General features: G+C 29.6%; 2 protein-coding genes across 5 annotated transcripts in view; one reads left to right on the plus strand and one right to left on the minus strand.

Moving 5' to 3' along the window:
• The first annotated feature begins 619 nt into the window (after positions 1-619).
• Positions 620-15129, plus strand: part of LOC143206791 (odorant receptor 49b) — a 67075-nt gene continuing 52565 nt past the window's right edge. The window contains exons 1-7 of one of the 4 annotated variants that reach the window (XM_076419530.1): positions 620-677; positions 735-1292; positions 4316-4545; positions 6863-6962; positions 7024-7128; positions 7183-7338; positions 11033-11177. In XM_076419530.1, the coding sequence (XP_076275645.1) occupies positions 675-677; positions 735-1292; positions 4316-4545; positions 6863-6962; positions 7024-7128; positions 7183-7338; positions 11033-11086 (1206 nt within the window). In that variant the 5' untranslated portion in view covers positions 620-674 and the 3' untranslated portion in view covers positions 11087-11177. Of the gene's footprint in view, positions 678-722; positions 1293-4315; positions 4546-6862; positions 6963-7023; positions 7141-7182; positions 7339-11032; positions 11178-15129 lie in introns of those variants that run through there. The other 3 variants (XM_076419545.1, XM_076419548.1, XM_076419538.1) reach the window with 3 other exon arrangements.
• LOC143199381 (uncharacterized) overlaps positions 11338-15129 on the minus strand; it is a 31003-nt gene continuing 27211 nt past the window's right edge. Inside the window, exons 4-5 of the mRNA XM_076409168.1 lie at positions 14765-15093; positions 11338-11932 (exon numbers count right to left, since the gene is read on the minus strand). Coding sequence (XP_076265283.1) covers positions 11466-11932; positions 14765-15093 — 796 coding nt within the window. The 3' untranslated portion in view covers positions 11338-11465. The remainder of the gene's footprint in view (positions 11933-14764; positions 15094-15129) is intronic.

The following is a 15129-nucleotide window of genomic DNA, read 5'->3' on the forward strand; positions in this document are numbered from 1 at the left end:
TGAATAAAGTTTCAAAATTACAAAAATGAAACATTTAAAACACACCGTACAACATACATCCTTTAATTTAAACAACAGCCGTTACAACAACTGAAATACGAGAACTGTTTGATTTTAGTGCTCATATACTCTTAGGCATTTCCGTTCTTCAAAACAATTTGCTTACTCCAGACAATCATATAAGCGTGAGCATTACCTGATTTATATTACTTTTGTGTTGCTTATTAAACACGGATTTATTATTTGTAGCTATATATTTTACGACAGCTCGTAAATTTTATTACTTTTTAATGAATTAACCAATAAAAAGATTTATTTGAACCAACGTCTTCCTTATATGCTTGTTTAAGAGCTATGCAGACAATAACTTGGACAAACTTTCTTTCTGTAATAGGTTCTTACAGTCTCTATAATCAAGAAATTAACATTCGTTGTTTTTTTTTCATTCCTAGTAGAATCAAATTAAACGACAATATTTTTTTCATGGGAAATTGTTTTTGATTTCGATTTATAAAAGGAAGAAAATTAGAGATTGTTTTTTGTTCTTTATGTAATGACAGAAGTTTTGTTGTGTAGTAATATAATTATGCTGTAATTGTATGGTGAATATAAAGAGATTTATATACGTATGTATTTCCAGTTCTTGTTTAGAATTCTATATATGAATATTAAAAATGGTTTTCAAAACGAATCTGATTATTTAAACTTTAAAAAACTAATCTTATTTGTTTTAGAAATTTCCCGATAACAAATTACTTAAAATATCCATGTACCTCTTCACTATGGTGGGTGTTTGGCCAATTATACATTGGGACAGCTTAAAATCTAAAAGAATATATGAGATAGGTTCAGCTATACTTTATTATTACTATTTGGAATATATATTTCGTGCATATTTTAAACTATACTTGCTTCTCACCACTGACACTTTATATATCGAAGAAATACTGGGTAATCTTTGCATAACACTAATTTATACTGTATCTTTATTTCGCTTAAAAGCCTTTAATACTGAAGCAATTAGAACACTTTTTACTAATATTATCGATGAAGAAAAACTAATCTTAAACAATTCGGATCCAGAAATACGTCGGATGTATATGTCTTCGGTAAAAGATACTGTTAATTATAACATTTTATTTCTTTTTAATGGTTGGGTTGTATCGTTTTTATATTTTATTCATCCGTTTTTTATGGAATTACCTACACAAATTGTTAATAACGAAACGGTTACTTTAAGGACATTACCTTTGTCTACCTGGTGGCCTATAGATATTCAAGAACATTATTGGGTAAGTATACTTATTTTAAACTAATAAAGCATATGTTAATTACAAGATTTTTGGTACTTTTTCGTTTTTTTTTATGTGGTAATTTACTCTATTAGAATAAAATACATAATGCAGGGTTATTTAAATTTGTGTCATTCAATAATCAAAATAAAATTTTGTTGGTTAAAAAGTAATAAAGTAGACTAGACACATATTTTTTATTTACTATAATATCTTTTAACCACTGCTTCATCATTAAAAGGAAAGGATATCGTTTGATTGCTGTTTTTTTATTATTATTTGCATATATAATGCATAATAAACTCATAAATAAATTATTTGTGTTCTCAAGTTTCGATTTTACAGAGTTTAAATTATGTTTATACACTGCCGTTGTAGCACAGTCCTTAATGCATCTGCTAGTTGTCGTGTTACTTTTGTTTTGTCAATGCCCGCTAATCCTATCTACATAATACCATAACAATCTGGTGTGAGTATTAACTACTAATTATCAGTTAGATGTTACGCTGACAACCATAATCTAATTTTTTTAAGTGTTGTATTGGAATATTCTTTCTGGCAAGGAATGCAGTTAGCAATTTTTTTAGTTAGTCAATATCTCTTACAATTATAATAAATAATTCCAATAAGTCTAACAAGTGTTCATTCTAGATTTGCTGTGTATCTTAATATTAAGGACTAGCGGTTCTCTGATAATTTTTTCACCTTAGAAACGCATTTAAGGTATTATTATTAAATTATTTTTCGTTATTTTTTATATTTCCTTAAACTCCTGCAACATGCGGCCAATGTGGTCATGCAAAATGAAAACTTTATGTCTGTTATTCGCTATTACTGCTCTATTTGTTATCATAGTGAATCTTTCAGTTTGTACAAATAACCTCGTTAGATATCTGCATCTGAAGTAACAGCTTCATTCAGTTTTAGAAGCTCGTAATATATTACATCTTGCTAATGCCACCATATGCACGGCAAGACTTTATGGTTATGAATATTCCGCTTTGGTGTTCAATGAATGCCTCTGCTGGAGCAAAATATTACTTTTTTCATCTTTTTGTCGTCTAAACGCCCTTTTCATAGACAGTCACGCCCGTGGTAGCCATTTTCCCCCCTTTTGGATATTCCCATCGTATGCAAACTAGCTGCTAAGTGTTCTTTAATATATTGAGCTGAGTTTTCGTCTCATAATTCTTGCAATTAATTGTCTTACATTTATTATCAGGGTTTCGTGAATGACGTGTCTGTATACTGAATAACTCAACAATGCTACATGGAAAACTATTGTTTTATTCTAATAAATGTTAAAATGATCTATCATCAAAGTAGTTAGATTAAATTATTTTGTTTAATAGTTTAAATTTATATTTCTCATATAGACCAATATTATCACCAATAGATAAAAGTAAATCCAACCAGTGAATACCTTAATTCATTATAATGATAAACCAGCTTATTCTAAGTTCTGTGCTCTTTATATATGCATTAATGTTAACCTTAGTTTGCGGATAATTATATTCTCCTGAGCTTGCATTTATGTTCCTAGTATTTTCGACGAAGTGTTACTCCACTCTGCTCTTGGATCTAAATAAATAAAAATTCTAACATGTCAGCCAATATATAGAAAATTTGTAATCCCAACGGGGTCGATTTAAATATTTTTGATTGCTATGGTGATGGGTTTTGATTAATGTTTCTTTGGTTTCAATTCACTACCCTCTTTTAGACGTTATTATATTACCCTTAATTTTATGATCTCATCTTCATGGAGCTTCCACAGCGAGTGTTACTAAACTAAGGAATATACTTCCTTCTAGAATCTCAACGTCAGCCATAAATGATAACCAACTAACTAGCAGTTGTCTTCAACATCAGCAAATCATATCCATTCTCCCTCCAAATTTTCCACCCTGGACATGTCCCTAATCGTCTATCAATAGACGATCATAGATCTATTTCAAGAAGAACTATCGTTCTTTTTTCCTTTGCCATGGCCATAACTTTATATTTATAGGAGGCAACAAATATCTGCGTTTTTGCAGTAACAGCACTAGTACTTTTACTAAACTATTTAATCATGCTTTGATTTTGTTTGCTGAGTTATATAATGTATAACTGATATATAATTATTTTTATGGCACCCCAACAAATAACCATTTCTAACCACAAACACTACTTCTGATATATTCGTTTGATTCAATACAGTGTTTCTTCATATTCGATTACCCCCACCACCGCGTCTCACATTGTCTAACTATAAACTTTATTCTCTTTCTTCATTGGGCATCAAAGTCTGCTTGGCATGGGAATTCACCTTCTTCTCACCTGGGAATATTAGCTAACGAGCATGGTGATGCACCACCCTACCGTGAGTTTTGTTCACCTTAGCCAACATCTGTGTATCATCTTCTCAGCGAATGATCCCGCTTAATCTCAAATAAATCCAATTACGGATTAACAGACTATAGATACACGAAGTAAATTATACCCATAAAATTTAATAGATTTAGAGATTACTTATTGATTTTACTGATACAGCGTCTAGTACTAATTTTAGCTTAACGTTCGCTATCTCATATATTTCCTCTTGATTGCCGCTATTTATCTGTACAATATGCCGTCAGTCATGAGGATATTAACTCAGTTATGGAACATAAGATATGAATCTGATTTATCCAAACAATATATCTAATTGATTGTATTTTTTTATATTACATCTTTAAATATAGTATATTTCCATTATATTTTAGATTTTTACCTATTTTTATCAATTATGTAACCTATTTTTAAACATTGTTATGTAATATTTAGCAATGTTTATCGTGCCTTTACAAATACCTCAATATAATGAATTCTTGTTGGTGTATACTAAAATATTTTCTGCTAATAATGTCGGTAACCTAGTGGTTTACGTTGGGTTTATCAATTTCTGCAAGTCTAGTTTCTAACTCATAGAATTGAAGAATGTAAATTATAACATAATTCATAATTTTGTCTAAATGATTACTGCTATTTTTATGTTTTAGCTGGCTTATTGCTGGAATGTCTTCGATGGAACATTAGGAAGTTCTTACGTCATAAATTCGGATATATTAACGTTCAGCTTGATCGTTTTTGCATTAAGTCAAGTGAAAATTTTAGGTTATAAACTGAGGCAATTTCCTACATATAGAGAGACGGGCAATAAGGAAGAAGACAATAAAAATATACAGTTGGAATTCGTTACTTTAGTTAAGGAGCATAAGAAGGTTATTAGGTAATTATATTAATTTTATTAAATTGATAATTGCATAACTTAATTTATGTTGTGCTATTTTATTTTATTTAGATTATTCTCATATATTTATTTATAGTTATAGTTTATATATTATTACGCTCATACTGTAATCCATTGCTATTCCAATAGAAGACTTTAATAAATTGTATCTCACGCTTCAAGTTAGATAGGTTTACATTATTTATACGATCTAATGCTAATGAGATGACAATTTGTACTCAATATTTTTTATAATAGTAAAATCTTAATTCAAGTCCGTATTTTGAACAATGAACGTAAGAAGCGCTCAACTGAATATTAGGGTACAAATTGTCTTCATCAAGTTTTTGCCAGGCCACACAATTGAGACAAAAGATCTATGCAAGATGCAAAATGGAACTTCCTTGAAAATACCAACAAGTTAACAAATAAAACTCTGTATATTTTAGCTAAACGGAATCCCTTTAAGTATGTTAAATAAAGTATCAATAACTCAATTTAACTAATATAATAACTTAGTTAAGTAGTAACTACTAACTTAATGTAATAGGTTTTACACAGAAAAAAGTAATTTTCCTAATTTTATATTACCGAAAGCAAAATTATTCGGATACATTTTAACATGGTCAATGATATACCGTGCCGTTTTGATAGATAACACTTTGCTGGTACAATCAAAATTCTGTTGAACCGAACTGAACTAAATGTGACCGTTAAGATTAAGAGAGGTCGGGAAATGGTTACCTGAGAGACGTTTGAGCAGTCGACGTCTGTACTGGACTGACTCATCAAAAAATCTTTTAATTATATTAACGTCTCGCGATTGTCAGATCTTAATTTTCGTTGGTTCGCCAATGCCACTGACACTTCGCAAGTATTTAAAATCTGAATCAATATTTTTGGGTAATTTATATGCCGCTATTGTAAGATATAAAATTCGACATGCCATTAAGTAAAGACCGCAATAAAACTTCCCAGCTAATCTAACTATATTTTTGGCGGTACTGAATGTATATGTTAGCATTGTCTAGTGCTGTTGTAATGGAAGACAAATTATTAAATAATTCTGACTATATTTTTAATGGCATGCTTTAATCACATTATTTATTAACTGTACAAGGTTAAATTAAAGATAACTCATAATTAGCTATTGCTTTCCAATCCCATCAAACATTTGTTACTGTTTTGGATCACTTGTGGAGTTTTTCCGGTTTTCAACCACGATCTTGATTTATAGACAAATTAATATTTATCATGGATCCAAAATCAACCTTCAGAAATACATCTATATTTTTAGTGATTTGTGTTAGCATATGGTGTGATTACGGGCATTTCCTATCATTCTACTGCAAAATAATTTCGAAATGCCTGGTTCAAAAACTATTTAATGTAAATTACTCCTATCTATGCAGTTAATAATCATTTCGTGATTTATGTCCTGCACTGGACTTTTTCATTACAGGGATTTTTGGTTAAGGCGAGACGATATTGGCAGCCTAAGATTTTGCTATGTTGTTTTGCACCCTTTTAGACTGTTGGCTGTTATTCTATTATATAGTCATTGATTTCAAATAACCATCGAAAGTGAATTTAATTTTTTGCTGTTGCTGTTTTTCCTGTATGCACTATGTTCGATATAGAAGAACATTTTGAATAAATTATTTAAGGTGTGTTGTTTCGCAGAAGTGGCCTGAAAGATTTGGCTTCGCTAGACATTCGAGTAGGTTTTCTGTAGTGTCAGTTCTATATTAATAAGCTGCTATGATAGATCTTTTAATAGATGATAGATCCCAGTCGACATAATTAAGACCATCCTTCAAATTCAGTCGAAACTAAGGGAACCAGCTGGTACTTAATGGTCACTTACATACGCATTACTTGGTCATGCTACCAATTCTTTCAGATTAAATTTGAATTCAGATTTCAGTCTTCCAGGATAGCTTCCTCTAATTATTCTTATTGCAATATTAGTGAACTATACTTTTGTTACTCCTCTTATAAACATCATCTCCGTTGTAAACCTGGTGACACTATGATAATTAGTAGAGAGGTAGTGTCTCATTTATTTTTACAATAAATACATAGCCTTATTTATTGGAGTATTTTGGCTTTGAGCTCTTCGTATGTTCTACATTTATTTATAGCTACATACATATATAAATACTATAATTTTCTTTTTATATTAAAACTAAAATTTAAATTAAAATTAAATGTAATCTTCTGTATTTAAAAATTATATTTTATATATAAAAACTACCAAAACAATGCCAAGCAAATGAGGGAGAAAATGTAGCTATATGTTTCTTTTTCATTGTAGTTATATAGATACGTTTAATGAAGGAATGAAGTATGTAATGTTATTCGACTTTTTACAATGCTCTGTTCAATTGGCCACGATTACATTACAATTGCTTGTTGTACGTATAATGTTTTAAGTATATTAATAATCTTATTTTAATACACCTCTTTTTATTTCAGATGGAAATTAATGTACAAAACGTGATATTTGTGGGTGAATTTTTGTTAACTATGCTCATTAGATTGGTAATTTATTACTTCAACGCGAATGAAGTTATGTATCAGGCAAGAATTACGGTTAGGCTTTAACTGCAAGTTGTTATTATGTAATTTTCCTAGAGCCAACATTTAGCTTTAGATATATGGAATTCACGCTGGTATGAACAAAATGAAAAACTAAAGAGAATGATGTTGATCTTTATAGTCCGTTCGCAAAAACCTCTACGTTTCCTGATTGGACCATTTGGCGTTATGTCCCTTGAGACTTTTATATCTGTAAGTATCTACTTATCTAAACAGTATCAAGATATAGTTGTAAAATGAAAAAAAATCATTATACTTTTAGTTTTTGTAATTTGTTTAATTATTAATAACCCAAATTGTTGTATCCTTTATAACAAAGTGAAACATTAGGATATACAGATGATAGATTAAATAATATGAAGACTATGTATTATAGCATATATTACATGTTGGAAGCTCTGACTCCATGTGAATAATGCGAGTATGTTCTGCTCGGTTTATATTCTAAGTCTTGTAGGTTATATAAGTGTCATTCAGTGTTTTCAATTCAGTTCATTCAGTTATGCGCTTTGTTTAGCTACTGACAGACTTCAAAAGAGGGTAAATCGTTGGAATCTTGTTTAGCTCTAGTGTCTTTAGTGATGACAGGTGTATTGTATAGCGTTAACGTAACATCATATACAAGTCCTGGTAAAACATTAAGGATACATTACTCAACAAATATCTCCGGATTTGGCACATGCGCTTACTGGGCTTCGTTTATTTTCCAAACAGAGAATAATTAAAGTTTAGCGCATGCGTATACACAGCTTCATTTACTTACTACTTTTTTATTTAATGGTGAAACTATATATAAGGAGGGAAATAAACATTGAAAACTTTTCGAAATAACACACTTTATTTAAAAAATTATTGAATAAAATGAAATAGTAAAAACTATTCTTATATGCCTTTCTATTTTTATAAAAACATCATATTTAAATTAATTTACATATTTGAACAATTAACGTGAACTCTAAGAACTATATAAATAAACATTAACATAATAAAGACCAAAATCGTTTAGATTAAAACTAGGCAATATAGTTAAAGCCAAATGAAAAAGTAGGATACCACTATATATGAAAGCGGTGAAATTCTCCTAAAATTTCTAAATATGATCAACTACGAACGCTACTGCAATGTTTGCTACTATTCTTGATCCACAAACCCTATTAATGAATCGACTACTTCGAGCTTTTGATTAACGTATTGTACACTAATTAACATAAAAAGAATGAATGATAGTACTTTTAAGCTGAATGAAATCCCAGTCAACACATCATTATTTTTACAAAACAATAATTTATTTACATATACTCTTATATAAAAATGCTTTGTATTTTCCTTGTGATTAGATCATTTGGATGTCATTTTAGTTTTATATTTTGTTTATTTGATCCAAGTCTACTTTAGTGAGGAAATTAATTATTTCATAGTATCACTCTACAGAGTTCCTATATCTTAGCAAATTGCTGTCTAATTTCTTCTTCTCTGATTCTCTGAATTTCGCATTTTTCGACTTTCACTCTCAACAGATTATAGCAACATTTAAATAAAATTCAAAATCATTACTAACATATATTATGTTTAAAATAAAAGTCTAATTATTCTCAGTTACTACCATTTTTGCTACTATTCTTGATGGACAAACCTCATTAATACTTGACTACTTCCAAGACAACAAGAATCATTTTCTTCCCTGTTCTAGTTATCATTGAATGTTGGCAAATGTTAATACCTATTCGATGTCGTTGAAAATTAAGTGTTATAAATTTGGCAGCTAACATTCGCACTATAAATAAAATTGAAGCTATATTCTGCATTTACCGTTGTTCTTCCATATTTTAAAACCAATATATGTTAAACCACCAAGAATAACACCAAAATTTAATAATTATTACCATAGAATTATTAACGTAACGCAATATCTAAATATGCTAGATTTTTGTAGTTGTTTTGGAATTAGAAATTAAAGAAAGAAAAGAAAATAAATATTAAGAAAAATAATATAAAGAAGTAAAATAAAAGAAAAGAAAAGAAAGCAAAATAGAAGAAAAATAATAAATAAAATAAAGATTAGAAAATTAGAAAAGGAAGGCGATATAGTTTATTCTTTTTTATGGTTTTCTATGCAGGATAGTGCGCATGTGCCAAATTCGAAGATATTTGTTAATAATGTATCGTTAAAACATTACTGGGGAAGAGGAAAAGTGTGGAGACTCTAAGTTAACTGACAGAAGCCGACGAACATTAAAAAGGATTGTGGCTAAACAATATGTGCTAAAAGTCACAGCGCAGCTCACCACTCACTTTAACTTTTTTAATTACTAATGCTGTTTCGCCAAAAACGTATGGTGAGTGAATATGCGATTGCGATTGCAGAACCCGTTATAACGGAAGTTTTCGCTAAGCTGCGAAAGAAGTGTTGAAAGAATCATAAAACAAATACATTTTATGATTGGAAGTATATTTGTTGTTTCCTGTAAACGGTCGAGTATGTATGGTGGCTTTATATATGTATTGTGCATATGTCAGGTATTTATATTATTTACCTATCTTCTCTGTCAGATTCTTCTATGAGATCTATGATATATTGTATGAGAATAGTTTTATTCAACTACATGCTAAACTTCCAGAGATATATAATAGTTTAAACTTGAATTTCAATAAAACTGCTTAACGTCTCAATGGAATAAAATAAGTTCTTTTAAATAAATTGTTTTAAAGTCGTATATCACACTTATCCATGCTATGGCGCATTTTAAAAGCAACAGTCTATAGAGTATTCAGAAGTTATTGCATTTTGGAAATATAGATTCTGAGGTGGTTTTCGTTATATTTTGCTTCTCCGATGAATGCGATTAAAGTAGGCGTTGACAAACGACCAGAGTTGATAATTAGGAAAGGTGTCGTATTGAATGATGCTAGACCACACAAATACTTGGTGAATCGAGTAGTCTGATAGCTCTCTACATTCTATAGTTTTATACATGCAAGTTCCGATATAGCCGCTATTGACAATTGTCATTCGATTCGGTTCGGATTCGGTCACTACTGTGATAAATGTTTCAACTGCACAAATCTCTTGATAATCTCTTGAGCATAGTTTTTTGGTTAAATCAAACAGTTATTTATTTTTCTTAAAGATTATTTTAAAGACTGGTGCTGGTATTATTCATATTGTTAGGAAATTGAAAGGTATGCAGTTTTTAAATTATTCATTTTAACGGTTACCTATTAAATACTCGCTTTATTTGTGAATATCAGACCAGACAAGAACATTTTCATTATTTTTCCAAATAATGTATTGAATATTATTGTGACTTATTTATATTCTACTATGTTTCCTATTTCTCTGACCTTCATTTGAACATGATCTAGTATTCGTTTGTCAATTTTCTTGAAACTGGAATTTCTTGAAACTGGAAACTTCTATTCTGGTAGGTTTATTTAATCAATCATTCCTATTAACATCTGACTTGCGATATAATCGTTTATTGTATATGGTTTGTTATATATTCTATAACAGTTTATTATTGTAAATAAAAAAGCCTACTTAGTAAAAGTATAACGTATTTATAATTGAATCTAATTAGTATAATTATTATAAAAATAAATCAATTTAAAATTACAATTTTCATTTCACGGCACATTGGTACTGGCGGCTTTCCTCAATGTTTTATCTTCTTCCTCTTTTTCTTCTTTTTATCTTATCTTCTTAATCTTCTTCGTAATATTTACCATTCTTCAGTAATCAATCAATAATCCGCTTCAAATATGTCAAAGTTTTTATGTATTTTAGATTAATTAAATTAATTTATTTAACTTGAGATAAAATACATTTAAAATACATAATAACATTTTTAAATAAAAAATTAAAATATAAAATAAATTTTATTTACAGATACTGAAGGCAACCTATTCTTACATAATGATATTTATTAACACTAATACATAATTTCATATATATTTATTCCATAGATACATTCACAATAAATATGTAGTAATAAGTAATACATAAATTGTAAACTGAAAAATAATCTGATGCACTGATATTTAATTAGCTTAGTTATTCATAAAATTATAACAAAATATATTAGAGCAGAATATAATTGTTTTTTATTTCCTTATATGGTAGATAAATTTTTTTTAAAATATGCTGATTAAAAACTAAAAGTGGTAAATAGAGGTAAGGTATAAAAAGATAACTGTAACAAATATGTATATATTTTAAACTATATTATTTATAATACATAAAGTAGGTTAATAAATACATTAAGTGACTATAAATAGATACGTATGAAAATATGGGAGTGAATACTTTGTGGTTCAGTTCTTTAGTGATATATCCTTTTTTTGCTTTTAACCCTTTTCTTTGTAGGTGCTGCTGTACTTGTAGGGAATGTCTCTTCATAAGCTGTGATCATATCGTTCGTACTGGAGTCAGCGGTTGATTTCGCTTTTGATATTTTCGATTCCTGAGCGTACGGTTGACTTTGATGCTCTTGCTCATCATTTTGCAGAAGTTGACTTGAAAGAATTCCTCGTCTTGTGTAATATTTGATCATTTCTTCGTAGTTTTGGGCATCAGGACCAAATGCGTTTTGAAGGGTCGGCGGTAAATAATAATAACTTTTCAGTCCTTCACTTGGTTTACTTTCCTCGGCTTGAGTATTATCGTATGTATAATAAGGGCGTTCTGTTTCCTGAACTTCGATTTTCGCTACGTTTTCAGGTATTCGGATGTTGATCGTTTTTACTGCATCTGATTGAGTATTTTCACTTTGTGTAGTCTTTATACCACCTAAAACAAATTTTTAGTTATTTCAAAGTCCATTTATCCGCCGGTCATAAAAGGATAGACTCCCTTGCAGATAAATACAAGTGTTTTGGTGACTATATGAATAAGTGAAACTAAAACCTATTGAAATTGAGAACATAAAAACTGCTTATTGTCTTAATACTTTACTGTGAAACCTTAATTTTTGTGACTTAATTAATTGATAAATTTACTAGTTCCATTTTGTCCAAATAGCGTTAAAATGAATCCCGTGCATTTTCATTTAAATTTACATCTGGGCTATCCCAGTAAGATAATTTTCTCAAGTGTAAATATTATTTTATACTTTGGCTATTGCAAAAATATAGCTGGTCGTCATTATCATGTTGAAATATCCAAACAAATTCAGATACTTTGGCATACGATACTGCTGCACTTCTTAGAAGATGATCTTACAATAAATTTACGATTACTTGTTTACTCTTACTTCCAATCACGATGGAAACAACATAATCTAAATTGTTTATTAGATAAGGCTGCCTTTATGAAACACAACTATCGTTTAAATAAACTTAAATAAAATTTTAGCAAGTATTCCAATTCAAAAGGGTGCGCGTCAATTCTGAACGCACCTTGGTTTTTCGGAGCTTCTAGATACACACGTCCTGTTCTTTTTTTTCTGATTATGGCTTTCCCACTCTATTGTTTAGGTAGCTTGAGCTAGTAAATTATTATTTTTAAGTTACTTCTAACCCACAATTCCACCTTTTTAATTCATATCAATATCAATTAAGGCGTTTTGGGGAGGTCAAGTCGATCAAGTGGATTTTAGTGTGTAGCTCCTCGGAAGTTCCACCTAATCCAGAAGGTGCTCTTCAACGGTTCTGGGGGATGTATAAAGTATTTTTCATGTTTTAAAGTATTTCAAAATTATGAATTCTTGTGTGAATGGAATTAACTTTAGAGGCTTGAGAATGGGAATATGATATTTTTGTAAATTGTTAAAAAACAAGAAAAATATTATTTTAAAAGTGTTTCAAACTAAAAATTAACTAAAATTATTTTATGATACTTGAATTAAATTCATTTTACTACAATACTATGATATTCGAGGCATTTGAAGACTCATTTTAAAATTAGAATATAATTTAGAATTTATTATCCTTCATGTTATGGAAGGATTAATTGAAACGACCTTCAAATCTCCCTTGTGCCAAGGATGATTATCGTTCTTTTCGGTTACAATTGCAATCCTTAATATTTTACATATAGGTGACACTAGGTGTATTAAAAAATATTTGACAAAAGACGAGAGTATATAACTCAATAGCAAAAAAAATAGTGTTGTTGAATATTATTTGATTATCAGTGAGGAAACGTTGCTCCTCCTCTGTTGACTTGCTATATTTGCTACAAAGAACATATTTATTGAAGTTCAGTTCCTTTGGTAATTTTACTCAATCCCGAATTACATATAGTGTTAATAATTAGCTAGAGTTTAAATGATTTATACGCTACCAACATTTCAAACTTTTTTTTCAATATTTAAATTTAAAAATATTCCAATTATTTTCTTCAGTTATGCTTGAATAAAACAGCAAACGTATTTTATTTCTCAGTTTCTTAAACACTTACTCATAATTGTGGTAAATTTTATTAAAATATATAAAGAACATACATCAAAGGAAGTTTTGAATCAATAAGAATACGTAAATCTTTAAAATTTCTCCATATATGACCGGTACGTTATAACAAATCAGCTGAACAGTCAGCGGCGTCGCGTGGTTCAATACTTTGGGGGTGCACAAGATTAGGTAAAAAATTGTCCTTTTTTTAATCAAAATTCTCGTTTCGATACAGATTATTACCTCGACCCTACAAGTGCACTGTTTTGATGTACACAGGGGCTAGTATAAAGCTTCATTTACCACAGTTAACACGGGGTGCGGGCAGCGGAGGGTGTACCAATCAGATCTAATATTCCGATGTGTAGTGACCGAAGACGAGCGCAGAACAAAGTGAACGGTTGGATTTATCACGATACGCATAATCAGCGTCTTGCGATTTGAGTTTTTGTTTATGAAATAATTGATAGGTTTAAGCTTTCCATTTATCGTGAGAAAAGAAATTCGTCAAAGTTTTTCTGTATAAATTTCAAGTCCATGATGAATTGTTTTTTAAATGAAAAGAATTATTAAAGTAATGACAGGTCACAATTTAATTGGTTTTCTTTTCAAGAGGAGCCTTTGAATTTGGGGGTGCACGTGCAGATGTGCACTTATTGAGGGACCTCCGCTGTGAACAGTTAATAGTCTACCCTACAGATCCTACCTTTTGAAGGTTAATTTGTTATTCTACTTTAGTTATTTTTTGAATAACCAAGGAAAGAACAGTTAAGCATTATTTCTATTAGAACTGGTATTTAAAATGGAAGTTTAAACAAGGTATTCAGCAACCGAAGATTCAAAATAAAAATGCTGTGTTATGCTATGTTAATTCTAAGTTAATGTTAAAAATAATTTTGTTTCGGAAGAAAAAAAAAGCCTACTATAGTTTAAAAGAGCGTAAATTAAGTTTTAGATAGTTAAATTGAACACGATAATGTGTAAAAAATAGAAATAAAAAATGTTACTGATAATTTAGATCAATTTAGATTGTAGTAATTTAGTTTACAGTTGCAACTATGTATATATTAGAATAAAATTGGTACATTAATAATATATTAATTAAAATTTAACTTATGTAGGTGAGGAAAAAATATGGAACACTAGTCTGTGGAAAGGCACAGGTGGATCAATCACTTTTATTAGTTATATCGGACTGTTAATATTTAAAGCTATATTAAATGTAAAATACCTTCTTTAGTTTTAAATATAACTTTCGTATGTTTGTCTCCTGGATAATTCTCGTGTGTTAATAGAGGTTCATTTTTCTCATAACTTTGGCTAGTATAATATTGTTGATATTGTCCATTGTTACCCAATAAGTACTGCTGCAATGCAAGTGATTGTTCTTGAGATTGTTGAGAATATTCTTCCTGTTGGTTAGGTTGGTAATATTGGGTAATAGTTTCCTGGACAGGATACGATTCCTGAACCGATTTGGTAATATAAGCTTGTGGTTGGTAATAATATTGTTGTTCCTGTGATTCTATCGCAGGTTGGTAGGATTGAGTTGGCAAATATCTACAAATGATATAGTAATTGATCACGGACTGTACT

This window comes from Rhynchophorus ferrugineus, unplaced genomic scaffold, assembly GCF_030347505.1.
Source record: "Rhynchophorus ferrugineus isolate W39M unplaced genomic scaffold, kcgeb_rfMv2 rfM1, whole genome shotgun sequence".
In the NCBI taxonomy this organism is placed as follows: domain Eukaryota; kingdom Metazoa; phylum Arthropoda; class Insecta; order Coleoptera; family Curculionidae; genus Rhynchophorus; species Rhynchophorus ferrugineus.